This window comes from Malaclemys terrapin, chromosome 7 (assembly GCF_027887155.1).
Source record: "Malaclemys terrapin pileata isolate rMalTer1 chromosome 7, rMalTer1.hap1, whole genome shotgun sequence".
Lineage (NCBI taxonomy): Eukaryota > Metazoa > Chordata > Testudines > Emydidae > Malaclemys > Malaclemys terrapin.
This window is the reverse complement of record NC_071511.1, coordinates 66,124,773-66,147,121: the sequence shown is the minus strand read 5'-3', so window position 1 is coordinate 66,147,121 and position 22,349 is coordinate 66,124,773. Positions and strand designations below refer to the sequence as shown.

Sequence of the window (22,349 nt, the reverse complement as noted above, 5' to 3'; positions counted from 1 at the left end):
AAAAGGTCTTTTTTATACATATCTTCCAACTCCATCGCCTTTAAATGTCCTCATCAAGACCAAGCAAGACCAGGCCAAGATCATTTTGATTGCTCCAACTTGGCCAAGACAAGTTTGGTTTCTTACCTCATTAAACTCACCTCTTGCCCTGCATGGTGGCTCTCAATCAAACCTCGACTATTGTCTCAGGATGCAGGTCAGACACTTCATCCCAATCTGAACATTCTTCAACTACAAACATGGTTCCTGAGTGGTTCTCCAGACCAGAGGCCACCTGTTCATCGGAAGTAAAAAATGTACTTTTAAATAGCAGAAAGAGATTTACCAGACACACTTGCCTTCAGAAATGGAGAAGATATAATCTTTGGTGCATCTGGTGCCATCTTTCTCCTATCTAGTCATCTTGTTCCACAATCTTGATTTACCTGTTGGAATTGAAAGCTTCAGGTCTTTCTACGGGTTCCATTCAAGTTCATTTAGCGGCAATAACAGCTTTCCATGTGCCAGTAGTAGGTTTCTTAATATTCGCTCAGCAAAACAGAGCAAGATTCCTGAAAGGCTTTATGAGTCTTTTCCCTCAGGTTAGAGCCCTGACACTGCTTTGGGATCTCAACCTGGTTCTTAACTGTCTCATGAAACAACCCTTTGAGCCACTGGCTATGTGCTCACTGTTACATCTGTCTATGAAGATGGCCTTTTTGGTGGCCATTACTTCTGCTCAAAGGTTTGCAGAGATGGGGGCTTTAATTGCAGGCCCTCCATTTACTGTGTTCTCCAAGGGGAAGGTATCATTAGGACCCCATCCAAAGTTTTACCTAAGATTTCTGCTGAGTTTCACGTTAACCCCAAACTAGTCACCTTTTGTTTTGTTTTTTCCCTAAGCCGCATTGGCCTACCCAGGAGTCTATCTTCTATACATTAGATGTTAAGAGGGCATTAGCCTTTTACTTCGACAGAACCAGGCCATTCAAGAAGACCCGTAGATTCTTTGTTTCTATTGCAGATAGGTCAAGGGGAAGCCTCTGTTTCCACTCATTGACTTTCTATACGGATTTCTGGATGCATTATTGCCTCTTATTGTTTTGCTGAGGTTCCGCCTCCACTACAAGTGACTGTGTGCTCTACTAGATCATAGTCTATGTTGGTAGCCCACACAAAAACATTCCAGTTGCTGAAATCTGCAAGGCTGCAACGTGGTCATTGGTGCACATGTTTTCTGCCCGCTATGTCTTGGTTCACAATGCAAGATCAGATGCTGCAGTAGGTCACACAATTCCTTCTTCACCGATGGACTCTGTTCCAAAACTCCCACCTCCTTGAGGGATTACTGCTAGGGAGTCACCTGAAGTGGAGCACTCACAGGCATGCTACTTGAAGGAAAAGAAGAATTTACACAGCTCGTGTAGTAAGATGAGTTTTTTGAGATTTGTGTCCCTGCAGGTGCTCCACTACCCATCCTCCTTCCCCTCTGCTTCGAAGCTACCTCTGTGGGACTTTGTGGTAGAGAAGGAAATGAGGGCAGTTCACTCATGTGGCCTTATATAGCCTCGTTACAAGGTTCAAGATTTTGCAGGGCTCATATGCAGGCCAAACGGGCACTGCTACTAAAAAATCTCCGCTTAAAGGCGCACGAGCGCATGCACATCAGAAGTGGAGCACCCACAGGGACACACATCTCGAAGAACTCCAGTCACTGCACAAAGTGAGTAAGCTATCTTTGTGTACTGGGCCTGCACAACAAACCAGATGATAACGTTTGTTGTCCCTGATTTCCATTATTATTTTTAATAATACATGTTATTTATCTGTTTTTATAAGCAAATTATATACCTGTTCCTATAGTTGCACAGAAAAGCTCCCTCTAAAGTCAGTGATAGTTTTCCGGTGCAAGAACCATAGGATGAGACATACTAGTGTATGCATTTTTACAGAGATACATAGTGAAATCCCAGCACCACTGTAATCAATAGCAAAGCTCCTATTGACTTCAGTAGAGCCACAATTTCAGCCATAGAGTAAATATCCATTTCCCTAAGCAATCATTTGCTGTGTACATATTTCATGATCCTTTTTTACCTTTGTTACTTATTTTTCACACTGAAATTTAAAGATCTATTTTATTTTGTGAAGAATATGATTAAATCCTCTTTTTTTAAATGTAGATCTTTTCAAAAGCTTTTCATTAAAAAAAGAAACCCAATAGTTTATGCCAATCCAACTATAAATAATACAGCCATATACACGGTGAATGTAAAATATAATTTATGAAACAGATATTATGAAGCTACATAGACCATATTTTAGGTGATTACATATTCTTCATATTAGATCTAATGCATAATTATATTTTACCTTATGGCATTTTAAAAGTAACATAACATATTACAGTTAGGTTCAGTTTTTAAGAGATCGCTCAATTTAAAATTTTGATCCTGATTTGGAATCCACTAACATAGATCCCTGCACCTGTGCAGAATCTCACTTAAGTAAATGGAATTCCCTAGAGGTGCACTCTAGCTGATTCCAGTGTCAGATCAGAATCTGAATTAGCTGCTAGTGTATTTGAAATAATGTATTCTACTCTTGGGCTAATAATCCTGGATACGGTTGGTGTTAACATGCTTGAGAAACACTTCTTTAGATTTACTGTTGTTTCTATGATGCAGCCCCAAAGTTTATTTCTGAAATACTATTTCTTAAACCACTTGCAGCAACGCATAATCTCCTGTGTAAAAAAAAATTAGTCCAAAGGGGCATGTAGAGAATCTGTCTGAGATCATGACAGAAAAAAGTTATTGAATATACAGAAACCACATCAATGCAAATTGCAAAGATACACACACAATCCCTATCCTAATCCCTCAATGCCATTTGGAGTTTTCCATTGCCCCCCCCCTCTTTTTTTTTTCTTCCTACAAGAGTAAGCAAGAATGAAGGCCTAACCAACATTCTTCCCTCACGCACCCTGTGTTTTACTCCTCTGTTAAATATTCTCTTTGTCTTTCCATTTATTTGTCCTCATTCTCAGCAGAAAAACCTTTTTTTAATGTTATGGTCATTGAAGAATTTTAAATAAAGGGTTTTTTTGCTTTTGTTTTGGTGTCAGTTGATTTCTTATCAAAGTGTTTGATTTGCAATTTTTTTCTTGTCGTTTGCAGAAGCCGAAAGCGGTATGCCCTCTTCGTTACCTTTCCTTCCAACCTCAACCCTACCTTCACTCCTTCTAACTTCAGGACTAATTCCTTGCCAAGAACTCAGGAAGATAACACCTTTGGCTATCTTTCTCTCTATATATGTACATATATATATATATTCATGTGTCTATGTGTGTGTGTATATATATATATATATGCATATTTATATATGAGCCCCCAATTTCAAAGAGGAGAGAAAATAGAATCATTTTGTTTCTTTATTGGTTCTTGTGACTCATGCACTAACTTCTTTGCAGGAATTATAAAATTAAATAAAAGCATTAGACTTTTATTTCATCGTGGAACCATTGATGTATCCAATTATTACATTTGGAAATCAAACTTGGTCTGCTGTTCACCGTCCTTTTTTCTCTTTTTGTTAATTTGTTTTGTATTGTGACATGTCCTCTGTGTCTACCACTCTTTGTGCTGCCATTTTATCTCCATATTCACAACCTTATTGATAGCCTCTCTTCCCACAGAGTCTTTCTGTAAAATACATGTTTCACAATACAATACTTTGTGCTCTTGTAGTTTCGCCTCCCATTAACAATGACCAAATGCCTGATTTTTTTGCATTGCTGATCCAGATTAATTATAATACAGTACTCATTAAAGCTACTGTACTGTTCCAGTGAAGTACCTATAGGTAGTTTAGGCTGTATGTTCATATTCATTTTATTACATGAGCTCATTTATTGAAACAACTCAAATGAAAGAGTTTACTTCATTTGTTTTTTCTTTGTGTTGGCATGTTTTGCATATTCTTTTAATAACCACGTTACAGGCCTCATCTCTAGCCTACATTCCATTTTGTTGTTTTTGGTTTGAATGAAATAAACAAGGCGGGACCTACCACGTCCCTATTTTTTAACAATTTATCACAGTCTGACTCTTTGTGGTGTCCTTTGGAGACTCCTGATTGTCGAGATGTATTTCAGTTTCCTACTTAATCACATACTCCAACCTTAATTTCCACATTTGTTCTGTTGTGTGTGTTCTGTGTGTTGTGTTTATTTTCTTTATAGTCTTACTCTACTGTGTTTTTTGAGTCGATGTGTGAAAAGAGAGGTGGCTTCCTGTCAGTTTGGCATTGTTGATATGATCCAACTGCAGAGAAGTTACTGCAACACAGCATCTTCAAGGATCTGCAGTTGTTGCACCTCTACTTGGCTTCTTGCTTTTGAGTATATTTATCTTGTGGTGAAGGCATGCTGATTCTGGCATGTTGAGCAGTGTGAAAAAGTGTGGTACAAAGTCCAGTTGCTTTGCTCCCAGAATAAAGTACATTATGCTGCTGAGTTCATTTATTTCCATTGTATTCCTAGTCGATTCACATCTTAAACCAAAAACACTAATTGAACTATTTTACAGTGTATTAATTTCAGCGCAATTATTGAACTAGTGCTAGCATATCCCTGGTAAAGTACCTTATGCACGCATGGCACACTTAGTAGTCATTCTTATTAAGAACTTAATTCCTGGGAGCAACATTTTGTGATTCTGTTTGCTTGTAGTAACTAAGCTTTCATATACTATAGCATGTAATGTTGCAATGTGTCTTTTGCCTTGTATCCTTTTTAGTGTCATAATAGAATTTTCTATGTATAGCTATATGGAATTTGTACTCATGTCAGTCATAGAGCCCAGAAGAAAGAAGCAATGCCTATGAGTTACAAGCGGTGTGCAGCTGGTATTCACACAGATCCCACACGCTGGTTTGTGCACCAACCCTCACACGTGCTTTCAAAATATATTCTGAAAAGCCATAATGGTTCAAATTAAATCTATAATTTATAGTTGTTTTCATGACATGGCACAATTAAAGAGGCCATTGCACTAATATTGTGCATTTCATCTGGGCACAGCATGAACCAGTTTAAAATGGTAGCTGTGTTTATATGTGTGATAGCTATAGTCAATAACATCCCATTATCTCGTTTCAGTTAATATAAGTATTATAATATAACTATTATAATATGTAACTGATGAATATATTAGAGTTTCTATTTTAGTTGCCTGGGGAATGGTACAGTACATCTACCACAAGGTTTAAACCAGAGTTGTCATGGCCTTTTGTCACTGATTTAGTTCAAAGTTTGCCATTTTTGCTTCATTGAGTTAAAAAATGGACCCGTATTTTTAGACCAGGATCAATGGCAGGTAGGAGCGTATCTGAAAAATATGAAGAGGAATATCGCTGGGTCAGAACGGGTCTCTTGGCATGGATCTCCATGAGTGTTCTGTTATTTATTTATGTGTACATATTACATGTTACATGGTGAGGTTAGATATTAGCAATTAGGGATTAAATTTTCATAAGTCACTTAGAAGAACAAATCCTGTTTTACAAAGCTCCTAAGTCACTTAGTGCTTTTGCAAATTTATCCTAATGAAAGTAAAACATAAAGTATTAATAATACTGTAGAATGAGACATAGTTTGGCTCATACTGTGGGAGTTTCCCAACAAAGCTCTACCAATACACCTCCATTCTGACCTATGTCATCCGTTTGTCTTCCAGTCTTGGGGCCCCACACAAGGTTCCTGTTAAGGTGCCTTGCCTTGATCTGCTGTCTTCTCTGCTATTTCCATTCTGGTTTCCATCTGCCAGTGCATCTTAAACTAATTCCTGTCCTGTGTCATCCCTGGTAATCGAGTTTGAGGTCTTGAGAACAAATCTGACAGTCACACGAGACTTGGAGGTAGCTTTGTGATATGGAACCATTGCCCAGTCTAGGGACCCAAACTTGTGTTCATTTGTGATCTGATCAGAGGTTTCACTTGGGCAAAAGGCCAATAAATTAATGCACTATGACACATTCTTTTTCATAAATTCATTTTCAATAACTATTTGCAAACTAATATATAAAACTCAATAGGAATGCAGACAACAAATCTTATGGTTCACTTTTTCTATGAGTGAGACTGAAGGTAGCTGGACAGTATGGGAAGATGGAAAAAGTTTTCTCCTCCTTCTTTTCTCAAATGTATGAACGAGGGTTTTTTAATATATTCTAATAGCATAACAAAAAATTATCTCGTATTAAGCTTTCTACCAAATCAAGTAATTGAAAGAATTCTCACCAAAAAGTGGCTGGTCACTTTTTTACAATGATAATTTGTAAACTGAAATTCAGGCCATCCCGTGCCCGGCGTAGACATCAGACAATGCAACAGTAGTAAAGATGAGCACCCCAAGGAAGTCTCACAGATGGTTATAAAAACAGTACTAGATTTTGATGCCTATAGAGAAGGCATTTATACAAGTAACAGTAACATCATGCAAACATACTGTATTTAATATTTTATGCAAACCACTGTATTGATACACTGTGTAACCAGTTCTATCCATGTAAAGTGAGAGGTAATATACGCATGGCTCATGGTCTATTACTATGACTCTGAGCTATTAGGATATTTTCTGGTGAGTTTCTGCTTCGATACTGGCAGTGGATGGTTTGTACATTTAAAACACCAGAACAGAAACGATGTGGTTCTCAATACCTTGAGAGTTCAATTAACACCCCAGAAGCTACTGTTGGATATCTCTTTCTCATGTAGGTACTTATAGACCACAACCAAGTCATGTCTTAACCTTCTCTTGGAAAAACTAAATAGAATGAACTGTACACAGTATTCCAGTAATATTCTCACTACCCTATCCATCTCCCTCCTTGATAGTCTCCTGCTTGTACATCCAAGGATTGTTCTAGCCCTCTTAACTACTGCATCACACTGGGAGCTCATGCCCACTTGTTACTTGCCATGACTCTAAATCCTTTAGAGAGTCACTGCATTCAAGGATATGCTTCCTCATCTTGTAAATGTGACCTACATTCTCTGTTGCTAGATGTATGACCTTGCATTTTGCTGTATTAAAATGTAGGTTATTCAAATGAGCCCACTTTACCAAGTGGCCCAGATTATACTAGAGCAAAAGTTTTCAAACTATGGTCTGAGGGCCACAGAGAAATTGCTTGTGGTCCATGGAGAATTGACTGGTCACATGGTACTGCCTCCTTCTCCCTATTTTCAACTGCTAAATTGCATTAAACTGCAGCTAAAAATATATTAAATACTTTTCTAATATTTGTTTTCTATGTAAAGATGCAACAACAGCTGCCACATGACCCACACATTTATGAATGGTAGGGCAGGTTGCCAATGAGAGAATCTTTGTATTGAAATGTTGTCCATGTTGTGAAAAAAATTGAGATCCCCTATGCCAGAGGAATATACTCCTGAAAGTGAGGACTGCCAAAGAAACTACATATCAAAAGTGTTCTAGCTAGCTACTTCTTCATTAGCGCTGAAACTAACCTAAACGGAAATATAATAAAATAGGGAAATTTGATTCTCTCTTTAAAAGTTCAAAATTATATGATGTTCTTTGTGTGATTTCATAGGCTGGTATTAGATTAAAAAATGATCAAATGACTTTGTGATATCAGTGAATATTTGGAAAAATCAGGAGATGTTCATTTTTCATAGCATTGTTCCAATGCATGGCATACAATGCATTTCATAGTTTGTTCCATTCACTGCTATTCACTGTGTATAAAAGACTAGGGATACATAAAGGAGATGTTGAGACTAGATGAAGTTCTGGTAGAAGTCCTCCTTTTCTAGAGCCCCAAGTTTACTATACCACACCATCTTCTCCTCTGTTGAGAAACAAAGTAATTCAAAAAGTTGGTATTATGGTTGGCTTGTTATTCAGATACATGTCATTGTGATGATAATTAAGTTATTGTGAAGTTCACAGGTTCTTTTTTTTCCAAGTCACCAGGGCTAGCTCCAGCATTTCTGCCGCCCCAAGCAAAAAAAAAAAAAGCCACGATCGCGGCAATTGGAAAAAAAAAACAACAACCTGCGATCGACGGCGGCAGTTCAGCGGCAGGTCCTTCACTCCTAGAGGGAACGAGGGACCTGCCGCCCCCGAATTGCCGCTGGTGCTGCCCCTCTCCTTTGGCCACCCCAAGCACCTGCTTGTTAAGCTGGTGCCTGGAGCCGGCCCTGCAAGTCACTCAAAAATCTTTTACCCCTATACCTACTTGAATCAATACTTAGCATCACTAGCCTGAGCTATATTTTGATAGCCTTTTGTAAGATAGCTGTCCCATCAGAAGTTGCTTTTATAAGCCATGCAAACTGGGTAGAATTTGCTTGTGAGTAGCCGATGCTTGTATTGCCTGTACATCAGAGGGTGAGAATAAAATCAAACCTGTGTGAGCCTCTGCTGTTATTTATTGTTAATAACACTGATAAGATCGATTTATTTTTATTCCCATCACATACACAGTCACAAATCCTTATTTTGTGGTTAAGACCTAGTGCAGTACAAGATCTTCTGACAGATATGAAATCAATTCATGTGAGTTAATATTACGCATATATATTAAAGGTGAAACTGGAAATGCCACCTAAAGTTAAGTTTGCCTGGCACTTCCCATTATAAGACCCTGTTTTCAGGTGCTTGTCAGCTTGTTAAATTTTTACTGTTTGGGAGAAAATTTTCCATAGTGGGTGTCTGCCTCAGGCTGATCAATTTCCAAGAATGAGATTAAGGAAAAATATGTTCTTTTGCTCATTAAAAACATTTTTACAGCCATTTCATCTAGCATCTCCATGCTTTGGAACAAGGGCTTGACATTAGTCGTAGGGATTACTAATGTGTCAGGGATATACCTTTTGCTCTTTCTTTGAAAAAACACACAGATTTATTAACATTTGAAAAATCCATTTGCATATGGTCAGTAGAGATTTGTTACCGTTTGGCAACTGAATTCTCAGATTACTCCATCTGCACTGAGCACGCTCTATCCCAGGACTGTCAGGGCTATCTAGGACTTTCCCTGAATTGCTTCTTTTCGCTTCTGCGGCTGCTTTGGCACTGGGTACCAGTACTGAGAGCAGGCAAAATGTCACTCTTGTGTTCTTATTGTCCCCCCTTCCCCTCCCCCACTTTTGGCATCCTGGCAGTTTGGAGGAGTAAGCAACCTGACTCAAATGCAGAGGGGCCAAGAACCTGATGTCGCAGGGAGGAGAGTCGCTTAGGACAAGGAACCTCGGGTGGGAAGGTTGGGACTGGAAATTGTGGGGGGAGGAAGAACGAGTGGGACTGTCTGGGCAAGGAGACTGTGACTGAGATGAAGAGTGTGGGAGTTGGAGACTGGGACCGGCTAGGTGAGGAGACTGGGTCTAGGATGAGGAGTTAAGGGCAAAACTAAGACAAGGAGCTGTGAGGAAGGGGAAAAGATAGGACAGGGACAGGCTTGAGAGGGTGGGCAGAATGGGTCAGGTTTGGGTGGGACAGGAGCAGCAAGGTCTGTGACCTCAAGGGAACACTGCCCTCCAGAATCTGGAATGGAACCCATGATTCCTGAGTCTCAACATTTTTTCTGTTAGCAAATATCTGTGAAACCCAACCACTACCAAAGTATGTGTCTCATCCACCTCTAGTGGATGACAACTTAGGCTTGGTCTACACTAAACCCCCAAATCGAACTAAAGTACGCAACTTCAGCTACGTGAATAACGTAGCTGAAGTCGACGTACCTTAGTTCGAACTTACCGCGGTCCACAGCCGGCAGGCAGGCTCCCCCGTCGACTCCGCTTACTCCTCGCGGCGAGCAGGATTACCGGAGTCGACGGGGAGCACTTCTGAGTTCGATTTATCGCGTCCAGATTAGACGCGATAAATCGAACCCAGAAGTTCGATTGCCTGCCGCCGAACCAGCGCGTAAGTATAGACAAGCCCTTACTGTTGCTATCAGTTTCTCTGTTAGCTTGAGTAGCAGAGGTCTGTGTGGTAGTTCTAAAGACTCCAGCTATGCAGGTGTCAATATGATTCCACGTAATGGAATTTCTGATTTTTTCAGTTTGCTTTTTTAAAACCTAGAAAATTGTATTAATCCCTCCGACCTCAAGATAAAAAGAACATTGAAGTTGCCAAGTCAAGCACTCAAAAGTTAGGAAATGTCAGATTTAAGGTTACTTGTGCATCTTTAATTCATTCCCCTTGTGCACATGTATTATGATACGGTCTTTAATTACATACTTTTTTCAGGACCTCTTGCCTCTTTTGTTGCACAGGATGGACTGTATTTTAGGAACAAATTTGGGTTGTGTAGTAATGAAGGCTATTGTCTGTAGAATCCAAGCCTCGTTTGTTGCCAAAGTAGGAGCTGTGTCATGAATGAGGCAAGGGAGACTTTGTACATACAAAGTGCTATAAAATGCTAAGTACTCTGAAAAATCAGGCTGTTTAGGAAGTACTCAGCTACTATAGTGCTGAAAAACCCATGAGCCAATGAATAACTCTAGAGCAGGGTTTCCTGCACAGGGCCAGAGGTCAAGCAATAAGGATAAAACAAACTATTGAATAGCTTTTTGTTCACTGAGCATCATCCATCCTATGCAGTGCATGAGGGAAAGGTCCTGAGCTACAGATAATATATGATCATGACAATGAGGACTGTATCATAAAATATATGCACGAGGGACTGAATTAAGGTTGCACAGGCAGCCTTAAATCTGACATCACCTGACTTCTAAATGCTGATTTTGCAAGCTTAATATTCTTGTCACATAGGACTTTAATGTGTACGTGTGTGTGTGTGTGTGTGTGTGTGTGTGTGTGTGTGTTTGTATAAGTAGGTGTGCAGATGCACACGCACAAGTACATACACATTCAGTATATAAAATACAGCATATGAAAATTTCTCTAGTTAACAAAAACATTCTATACTTACCAGCATTATCCAACTCAACAATTTATCAGTAACTAAGACTATCTAAACATTTGATCCTATATTTTCCCCAAAATAATAAGGCTACAAATCTTTAGCATTGCATGCACTTGCAATGTTAGCACCTTATGTCCATTCATATATACATCTTATCTATTGCTATGTTGGCATCTTTCCTAAAAGTCAGTGTCTGATATAAGCCTGCAAGCATCATAGTTTCTTTTAGTCCTTGTGTACTGTAAGTCTTGCATGTGTACTCTTATTACTCTTTAACTTACAAAGATTAAACTTGACCAAAACAAAAAACAAAAACAAAAAAAGGGAAACATTTGACAAGCTTTATTAAGTGTTTTGTCAAGTTAAGAGCTTAGTTATATTACACTTCAAAATAAAAGAAGATGAAGAATAAATATGGCTACCTGATACCTTATAATATTGCCTGAACCAAAAATACTCTGGTGCTAAACCTTTATGACAATACAGCAAATATTTTACACATAAGCAGAGATCAACACACACCATGTTAACTTACAATTTCCTCCATCAAACTGAGTTGCAGTCACTCTGTTAGGGTGGCTGGATTATTATTTTTTTCTTCCAGGGGCTGCATAGCAATGGTTTTTTTAAAATGTTATATTCATTTTATGTTTTCCTCAGCAATAGCGACTGGTTGTCATGTACCATTCCCCTTGAGTGTATGTGTGTATTTATTATATTATGTACAATAATATAATATATACAGATAGGGGTCCCATTATTTCTCATTTAAAAAGAAATTGGCACAAGGATGTTTAAATGGTTTAATTTTACAAATGACTCTTTGTACTGGTATCAAGTGGTGGTTTCCTTGGGGGATCTCTTCCCTTTTCACCATATCACGAACTTTTTCATCAGCCTGAATAATAGCGCAAGAAAGCTAAACTGCTCCGCTTCACACGTGGTTTTTCTGAGATGCTTTTTTTGCTTTGTTTTGGTAAAAGATGCTAATTATTTGATGGCTAGAACATAAGAAAGTAGTGACTTAAGAGCTGAAATGGTGATATGATTTTAAGGGAAGATACATGGTTGTTGCAAATTTAAGTTCTGTAATGATACCCATTGTTGATGTTTAAGCGTGGATCTGATTGGAAATGTCAAAGAAGAAAATGGCTTCAAATTTCCTTATAGCCTTTCCTGACTAGTGGGTCCCCTAGAATAAAACAAAAATAGAGCATTTTGGAGCATTCAATTAAAAGTGATATAAACTCATAGCTTTGTCTTTTTGTTTGTTTGTGTTTCATTGAGCAGTATATTAATCAATCCTGGAAACCACGTCAAGATTCAAGAAGGTACTTTAGGATTCTTCATTGCAAGTGATGCCAAAGAAGTGAAAAGGTAATTTGTTTATTGCATCTTTTTAATTAAAAAAATGCAGTCTCTTCCTTGTTTTATTCTTTACATATAGAGCTTCACCCCAACTCCCATAGAAGTCAGCAGAAGGATTAATATTTCTTCAATGGGGGTTGAATTGGACCAAATGTACATGTTGGACTTTTTCCCATGGCAAAAAAACTTTAACTGAAATAAAATGAAATAATAATTTTGCAGTACCTATGAAAAAGAACCAAAGAGATAAACATTAAGTTTGGGGGGGAGGAGGGGTTAACCTCAAAAAACCCACTTTGCATATGGGCCAGATGATCTACTGTTGTAACGTAATTGACCCTAGTGGAGTTATTTGAGCAGAGAACGGGGTCCCTAGTTTTGGCCTAAGGTTTAGGTGTTTAGAGAAATTCTTTTATACAGGGACAGTTTCAGCAACCTCAACAAATAATTGTTGTGGGCAAACTGAGCAGTATTCATTCAGCATTACATTGGCGGTATGACATCCCCTTGTTACTATTCTTTATCAGAACTATATACTGTGTAGGCACATAATAATGAATCAAACTAAAACAGAGCAGTACTTCCCATCCAATGTGGGCTACTTTACCTGTTTAGCAGTCTAAGAACTTGGCTGTATCAGCGAGATTAGGGTTTGGAGTATTCAAGCTACAGTTATACAAGAAAACTTTGGTCTCATGCCTAGCAGCCACCAAAGTGTGTCATTATTAGACCCCAGTGCACACCCAGTGTCTCGTGATTATCAAGTCTTTAGAAAGATAAAGTGATGTCAGAAAATAATTTCTAAGATAAAGAAATAACTTTTTAAAACATTTTGAAGATAAATAGATTTTTAAAAAGCTAAAAAAGTAATTTGTTGCCTGGTCATCCCTCCCAAATGTGTTACTCCAAAATGAAAAAGAAGACACTCCAATCTGCAAGAAATAGAGTTGGCTGCCATTTTTATTTTTTAAATCATGCTGAACTTGAGTTCAAGAATCAGATTATTATCTCAGAACTGGCCACCTTCTCCCTCCATAACCATTCCATCTTATAGGCCATGAAGACTTTCTTCCAAGGTGCAGCTATGCCCATCCAAACAGTGGGAAGCTGTCTCCAGAACCATCCTCCCCTCTTCAGCCCTATTGTGTTAATCAATCCACAAGAGCAGGTCCCATATCTGTATACAGTACAGAGGTCTAACCACCTCCTCCTCCTCTGCTCTTACCACAGATTCCTGGATTCTTACAGATATACCTGCTCTGATTCTGGTTCATAGATATCAGGCCTGCTTAGCACCTGCTCAACTACAGGGCCCCTTCCAGCCAGCTGCAACATAACAGAATTATTATAAACATTCCAACCTCCAGCTGCCTGCAAACCCTATTCTGCCAAATGATACCTGTGGGTTCCATCAATGTCAAATGGCGCAGAAGTGATGCACTGAGAGAGGTGAAAATCAGCCCTTGACTAAGCCTACTCTGCCAAAGAAGAAACATTCTTTGCCAACTCCAGAGTTAGCAGTTTCTGCAAGCCAGGGAATACTACCTACCCCTAGCAAAGTGACCCTACCTGCTCCTTCCCAAATAAACATTCCCCAACAGCCAAGCCAGCCACAGAGGGAGAAGGGGCACCTCTTCTGGTCTCCCTCCTCTTGTAGCTGGCCTCTAATGGACTGTCTCCTAATTTGCACAGGTGCCAGTGAATTAGGCCTTTGAATCTCCTTCCCTATCTGTAAAATGAACAGAATAATACTGAGGTATCTCAAAGGGATGGCATGCAGATTGCTTAATATTTGTTCAGTGCTATACTAGTGCTGCATATCCCAAGAGCTAAACTGTCGATTTAAGCCCCAGCCCTGCAAGAGGCACATGATTCCAACAGGTGCTCAGTTTCCTCTTCTCCCTTACACCAATTTTAGACTGAGGTAAGCATGTTGACATCAGTCTTGTTACCCCTCAAAAGAGCACTGCATGCATTCTCGCTGGTGTAACATGGTGGCCTGCCCTTGGGCTGGAGAGCCTGGGCTAAGCCAAGCCTGATTACACCTGAGGGAAATCAAGCAATCCCAGGCTAAAAGACAGCAGGAAGCTTCAGTAGGAGGGGGCTGAGAGAATAACTGAGCCTGACATTAAGAGGAAGAAAGTTGTCTAGACAGGGTCCTGGGAGACACCATGCCCAAGAAGCAGGGCAGAGTCTGATAGAAAGACCCTTTGGAAGCAAGGGGCTGTGCCAACCTGACATTGGGATAAAGATGGGTATGAGTTGTTCTGTTTTTCAAAGATTAAGTGTTATTTTGGCCTGCTGGGTGAGCGATGGACTGGGGCTGCAGCCTGTGTGTTCCTAGAAGTCTAAATAAGTAAGACCCCTTTTGGGGATTGTTTGAACTTTTTGAACTGGAGGAGTTCTTAAAGGGTCCTGAAGAGGTGGAAACACAGGCAGGGTGCTGATGAGCAATCTCTGGCCCAAAGGGAGACACAGGAGGCAGCTGCCCCCACTACAGCTGGGCCCTGCCCTTTCCCATCTCCAGCACCGCCTTTGTGAAAGCTATTACAGTGGGCACTAGCCTCTCAAGCAACCTGTGAGCCCAGCAGGCAGTTCTTGTTCTCTCTCTTGCCTCTTTCCTTTTCCATGTGCACAAGGCTATTCACATGGTAGCACCAAGGCACTAACCTATGTATTTACAAAGTGTTTTAGCCATGCAGTTCCCCGTTAAAGTTAATGGAGACTGCACCGGGAGAAACCTGGCATGGCCTTTTTGAAATGATAGAAGTTGAATAATGAAGATATATTTAGAGTAAATTTACTGAGCACTTGTATATCAATTTCCATCCATGACAACAGCAAGTTGAAGCAGAAGCTCTGACTTGCCTTTTCCAGAAACCTTTGGCCAGAAGTATGCAAGGTTGCTGCCTCTCTTCCCATATTCCCTAACCATTCTGTACAAAGCAGATCTTTATCAGATGTGCTTCAGCTAACGTAGCCATTTATGAAAATTGCCAATTTCACCTTTGTAACTTGATGAATCAGAGTCAGAAAAAATCTTCCAAAATTGAGAGAAACTGAATCCCCCTCCATGAATTCTCTGCCTTTGTTTTCAAACAAGTGATGGATGCTTTAATGGGATCTGAATGGCAATAAAAAAGATTCTAGGAGAGTAAAAAACAGGATTTTTACCTAAGTACAATAAAACAAAACGTATGTTATATACTTGTAGCTCAAATTAAATGTTTTTGTTTGTGTTATGTGCTTTAAGAGATGCTGGCAAGTCTTTTAGGTTAGAACTATACCATATTGCAATGCATATTTAACACTGTTTATGCACCATAATTTGTAGTAGAGTAATTTTGTATATTGCTAAAACAATGATTTTTTTATGTTTTTTTAAATAATAGGTACATATTACACACCTTTATGTTAAGGATTTTGAAGAGAATAGCTGTATATAAAAGGTTGAATGCTAATAATGTGTCATAGGTACAATATGAGTGGTGTCTTTTTATCATTCTTTAGCCACTTACATTTTATTATGCATTATGGAAATCTATTTGTTTTAATTCTTTTATCAATATGGTAATTTCATTTTTAAAAGCATCTGAGTCACTTATTCTTGGCCTTGCACCTAGGGTATGTCTGCACTGCAATCTGCAGTGTGATTGGAGCATGGGTAGACATACCTAAGATAGCTTTCCTCATACTAGCACAGCTAAAAATAGCAGAATAGGTGCCGCGGGCTTCAGTGCCGCCTAGCAACATGGGTCCCTGACATGCTTATATAGCCCCTGTATCGATGTTGCTGTTTTTAGCCATCTAGTGCAGGTATGTCTATCCAAACATCAATCACACCTCAGATTGCAGTGTAAACATGCCCCCCAAAGAGTATCATGGGCATGTCTACTTCAGCAATGGGAACTGGCAGCATGGACCTCACACCTGTGCAGCGTCTGTCTAAACTCGTAGGGATTTGGGGAAGGATCTGTGCTAAAGGATCCTGCTTCAGAAGTGGGATCTAGAGCTGGATTAAATGTCTAAAGGGGGAACTGCAAAAACTGGAGAGGAAATTTTGGCCAACAGAAATAGTAGGAAAATCCCATAGTCAGGAGAGAGGTGCCTCCCTGGAGTCCACATGGTCCATAGAAGAGTAGAGACTGCCACTCCTGAGTCCCAATCCTATCTCTGACAGTGACTGGCTTGAATATATTATTTAGCTAGTCCCCATAGCAGATTTAGAACTCAAGACGGCTAGTGCCATGCTGACTCCACTAAACCCTGCTGCTTTCCTGGCAGGTCACTTAATCTCCCTGGACCAAATTCAGACATTTGAATTAAATTAGTTTCAATTGTTTTGTGTGGATTAAATTCACAATTGTTTGAATTAGACCCTCTTATACTAGCTTGAATCCATGTACCTTCCCATTAAACTAATTACACCAGCTATACAGGTAGGTTAAGGTGTCTACAGACATATCTACACTACAAGTTAAGTGGGGAGCCGGGAGCCCAGACGGCAGCCTGGCCCAGAGCAGGGAGCCAGGAGCACGGGCAGCAGCCTGGCTCGGAGCTGGGAGCCCAGGCAACAGCCCATCTCAGAGCCAGAAGTGGGAACACTAACTCTGAAGTGTAGACCAGGCCTACATGGATATCAAACAGCAAGAAGAATGTACAAGTTTAAGTAGAGAGGGAACTACTTGTAGCTCTGATATAACTGCAAAATATTTTTGTGATTAAAATTTAAAAGCCCACTGAACCTTTACTCAATACTCAAAATGAAGAAAAAAGTTTCATTTCTCTTTCATTCTATTTTTACCCCAGCTTTGTACTTGGGGTTCCAATCTAAAGTATTTAAATGTTCTCAATAGACTTCTAGCCAGGCCATTAGCAGGAAGTAGCAGATGTGGCAAGGCTTCCAGCCCAGTTTTGTAGACACAAGAGGTTTGGATGGTCTACAGAGAAGTAACCAAATATTGAGGCTGATATCTAAACCACATCTTTAGATATTGTCAGGTTCCCCATTCCTAATTAAAAACACCAGCCATAGGTCAAACCTGGAAAATATCCATTGACTTCACGTAGCCTGGCAGTTAAATCACAAACCTGAGAGCTTGGACAAATGTGACAGACTGGCTCTTTGACCTTGGACAAGTCCCTTGATTTCTCTAGGCTCCAATTCCCCCTTTTGTACAGAAAGGATCATAACACCCACCTTTAGATAATGCCCTGCGATGGAGCACAGGAAAACACCTAGAAATAACTCTGCAGGCCTTGTCTCCCCTGCACATAGTCCTAGTCACTCCCTCTTTACTTGTGCTTCTGGGATCTGGAAGATGGATTATGTTTTTCCTTACATCAGGAAAGTACCATGCTCCCTGTGCCCTCACCCTTTCTATAACATCCCCGCACAGTGTGAAACATTCATAAACCCTTGATATTTTTGTCTAAATGAATTAACAGCCCTTTCATTTACACTGGAACCAAGACTATATTCATCCATGTGTCCCTGTGTATTTGTTGCTTATTTTTCTTTCCAGTACCCAAGGACTGTAGGTTCTTCTGTTCCCATGGCCTCTCCTATTTCTGGAATCTTCAGGCCACCTCAAGTGCACGAGCAGTATTACCTGCAAGACATGTGGTGTGACCTCAAGTCACCCTTCATTTCCATCTTCCTGAATTTGTAGAGAGGAGTCTGGGTCAGAGGAGACAGGCAATGGGGGAAATTTGGCAGATGCTGAAGTGTGGTATGGCCCAGTTGTCATGCCAGCAAAAATATGTGTATATTATAGCAGACCAGATTGGCTCAGAGGCTAGCTGTGTGATCTTCATGAAATATACATGTGTCACAGCACTAGTGTGTGACATACTGATTTGACAGGCTTGTGAAATCTCCTGTGGGCAGTTTGATGTATGTTTATTAAAACATAATTTTATTTTAATGATATGTAAAGTGTTATTGAACACTTACCCTTCCTCACTTACCCTACATTCTGCATACTTCACCTAGCAATCTGCTCTTTGATACACAGTAACAGGCAATGTGTAAAAGCCTAAATAGACAGAGAGTTAGGTAGGTCATCTTGTGAATTCCATAGTTTTGTTTGCTTAGGGATTTTTGCTAAGGGTTTATAATGCAGTCAAAACTAGTGTGATTCTTCTCTAATTGAACCCTGATGGCAAACGAAAAGAAGTCTGAACCAAGAGGACAGTAGTCCCCATGTTTGTTCACTGCTTTTTAAGAACCTGATTTTCAGACACTGTCTTCCATTTTTATCGGTGCAAATAATAGCATGCATGATATTATTGACCACAATTTAGCTCACAATGACATTGAAATCACCACTATGGAGGTCCGGTGGAGGCTAGACTGCAAACTTGGCCTTAAAACCTTAGCTGGCTCTGAATTCGTGACTTTCAGGTCAAGAACAGTGAACTCATTTCATATGTGCCTTGACGATGAGACTCATTGGATGCTGCTTTCAAAGATGAAAGGCAAATGATCTGATCCACTGTGTCATATTTATCAACCCTTCTCCTAATTATTTTTCAAATGAAAGTTTATTAAAAGAAGCACTAACTTGAATCATAGTCTTGTGTTTGAAATTAATGGTCTTGCAGCAAATATTTCCTCCTTTAAATGTCTAAACCTTTCCAAAGATTAAAGGAAATTAGTGCTGGCATGTTTCATTAATTTGGCAATGTAGCAGGAGGAAATGTGGGACTAATTTCATTTGTGTGGATTAAGAAATGTGTCAGTTTTTCTGTTCTGTCTCTCCAGGGCATATTTTTACTGCAAGGCCTGTCATGATGACATCACAGATCCCAAAAGGATAAAAAAATGTGGCTGCAAACGGCGTAAGTGATATTTCTTCTCCCTCCCTTTTCCTCCCTCCTCCCCCTTCAGGAACTGCTCAGCCTTAAGGAATCTCTTTAAATGCATTTATGTGTTTTACACAGTGGTGCAGAAAGGGTAGGAAATAAATACATGGCAATGCAGTTAAATGTCATTTGTAATTCTGATGTGAATATTTTTAAAATTAAATTTCACACCACTCACTCACACCTGCAGCTTCATTAAAATGCCTATTTGTGTCCAAAGTTAACAAAGTTCAGATAATTAAATCAAGATGAATCTGTGCCCACGGCATTTATTTGTGGGCAGTAGGACATTCTGAGTCTGAGTAGATGAACAATCTTATCCACATGGGGCCAAATTCTGCCCTGACTTGCACCCTGTAAAAACCCATTACTTGCAATGGGCTTCCGTGAGGCATAAGGGCAGAATTTGGGCCTTGTATAATATAATGTAACATGTAAAGTAAGCTAAGGAACAACACTGAGCTACATAACAATGCTGAAATAAAATATTATGATGAGTCCCATAGGCTCCATCCTTCTGTCATTCTGCAGAGGAAGTCCAAATGTTGATGGGAGTTCTGTGCGCAGAAGAAATTCTGGACTGGTCCCTTTAAATACGACAAAATTCTGCTTTCAGAGGTGTTCAGCAGACTTCAGTGTTTATCACCTGCTTTACCCAGGTTAATAGAACTGTGGTTGAAGTCAGCAGGAGATTTGTGAGTGCAGGGAGAACAGAACATTGGAGTGGAGACCTGGTTTTGTTTTTTCTTTATATTTATGCAGGAATATATCTGGCTCTTTAATTTTGGTGGACTTTCTGCAGTCAGGTTACCCAAACCAAATGCCCACACAGTAGATTTGACCAATGAAATATTTGCAGTATAGATTTCAAATGTAGGCATGGAGATTCCTTCTCTTAATGGATATTTGAATATCATGTGTACGCTTACATGGTTTAGATGATATTCTGCCATTAAAAACCACATGACCCTGTTTAGAGTCACAAGAAAAGTGGGTTGAACTGTCTCAGCAGAGTCTGCCCATGCTTCTGCTCCTGCTACTTTTATGATTCCCAAAACACTGTGGCCTACTGATTGCTGTTGTCTCATTACAGTCTTGGGATTTGGAAGAAAGGGCTAGACTTGGACCTTCACACACACCAAGAAAAGGGTACTTCTACTCAAACCATACCAGAAAATGAAATTCTCTGTAGAGAAAAACAATACTATTAGAGTCCGTAAGGACAGCCTTCCTCTTCTCTCCCAAAAAAAGGACACAATCAAGGAGAACAAGGTTTCTACATTGTTTCCTTAAGGTAGCATAATAGAGATAGAGGAGCTGAGACTTTAATGGAGAATAGTAGCCACAATAGTCACAGTGAATGCAAAGTTCGTGGAAATCAAAGATATGCATGCCTGTGTGGAAGGAACGCATGCATTTGCCTAACATATTGAAAAAAATTGTTCAAGAACAGCTTCTCCATGTGAGACTGTTACTCTGGAACTCCAAGGTCAGTGAGACTGCTGAGTAAGTTCTGGTCAGGCAAGTGAAAACTACCCGTGGGTTCCTGCAACTCACTAATTTTCCCCCAAGATTTCCCAAAACACTAGGGAAGGGGAAACATAACCAACATAGGGGAGCTGTTGTTGCCTCCTTACCCTTTATGTATTTTTATTTTCCCCCGCCACACCTTTCATACCTGTAATACTATGCTGTGCTCATGTGTACAGGCTTCTATCAAATTCTCCAAGAGACTTGGTATCGTTTGGATTCAAGACCTACATAGATGGGCCACATTTAACTCAAATATATTGCAACATATGAACAAGCAACTACAATGTAAAGGGCAGAAGCATGAAACGGAATAAAATGTTCAATTTTGGGAAGCCAGGGAGAAGAAAACTCCTTGGAAAGGGACCAACCAATGCAGTATAAAACAGCAGTAAGGCCATGTCAGGGCTAGAATGACAGCCTCTGCATGTAGCACTAGGAAATGCTCCAAACGACATAGTCACACACATCAGTCTAATGCATTAAAGGGTGTTGGACAGATGTGGAATGAAATGATGGAGTTAGTGAGGCTGAAGAAGGAGCCTGTCAGAGCCACCACACTGAGCACTGAACATCAAGGGGGTAATCTTCCGAGTCAGGTGGAGGGGAAAAAAGGCAATGATGGCAAAGTCTAATATGTACTCAGAATATTTTCTTGGTTTGGTTTCTCTCTCTCTCTCTCTCTCTCTCTCTCACACACACACACACACACACACACACACACACACACACACACACACACACACACACACACTTGTCAGAACAGCTGATAACAGCTTAAACAGCTGCATGTTCATAACTATTAACAATAATTCAATACCTTTGTTTTTAAAGTCCTGTCAATCAGTGAATGATATAAACCAAGATTTTCAAAGGTAATGGGTGATTTTTGGTCAATCGATTTTTGGATGCCCAACTTTGAGACACCTTTAAAAGGTCTGATTTTTAGAGGGCAGATGCTCAGTAGTGTCTGCAAATCAAGTCCCTTGAAGGTGTCAAACTTTGGCCCTCAAAATCACTAGTCACTTTCGAATATCTTAGCCATCATCTCCACATATATGGTGCCTGAATTGTTTGTCTTAAAAACACAATCTAACTAAAACAAAGCAGAAATTACAACAAAACATTACCTTATAAATTGTGGGGCTTGGCTGTCAACTTAATTTACAATGAGATTGTGAACAGTTCAGATATATTTTTTTTAATTAATGAGCAACATAATCAAAATTAGAGACAGTGGATTGCAGATGACATGTAAGATGAAATGAAGGGATGAAGATAAAACTATCAGCATGTACAGGTGAATGAAATGTGAAAGAATGTCTTCTTTACATGGAAATCTTAATTATTATGGCATTAATTACATGCAGCTTCCTGGGACAGTTGAAAGCCATGTTCTTTAATAATGCATCTGAGGTTTCATGTCCCTTTAGATATTGTCTGAATATTAACTGTGGTATTGTCAGGGTCTATAAGTGAGCCTGACCTACATAGCCATTTGTCCAAACTTGTTAGGCCTAGTATTAATAATTCAAGTAAGAACTATGCATCTCCATGAGGCTAGGGATAATTAAAGTAACTATGCTTTCCTTTCACAGTTTTCAGCCATCCGCCCTTCTCCCTCCTCTCTTTACTGCCTG

The 22,349-nt window shown here is 39.7% G+C and overlaps 1 protein-coding gene across 6 annotated transcripts in view; it reads left to right on the top strand.

Annotated features, from left to right (window-relative positions):
* KCNMA1 (potassium calcium-activated channel subfamily M alpha 1) overlaps positions 1–22,349 on the top strand; it is an 879,212-nt gene that overhangs the window by 722,440 nt on the left and 134,423 nt on the right. For all 6 annotated transcript variants that reach the window (XM_054034181.1, XM_054034180.1, XM_054034184.1 and 3 more), the window contains exons 17-18: positions 12,235–12,321; positions 19,079–19,155. In XM_054034181.1, coding sequence (XP_053890156.1) covers positions 12,235–12,321; positions 19,079–19,155 — 164 coding nt within the window. The remainder of the gene's footprint in view (positions 1–12,234; positions 12,322–19,078; positions 19,156–22,349) is intronic.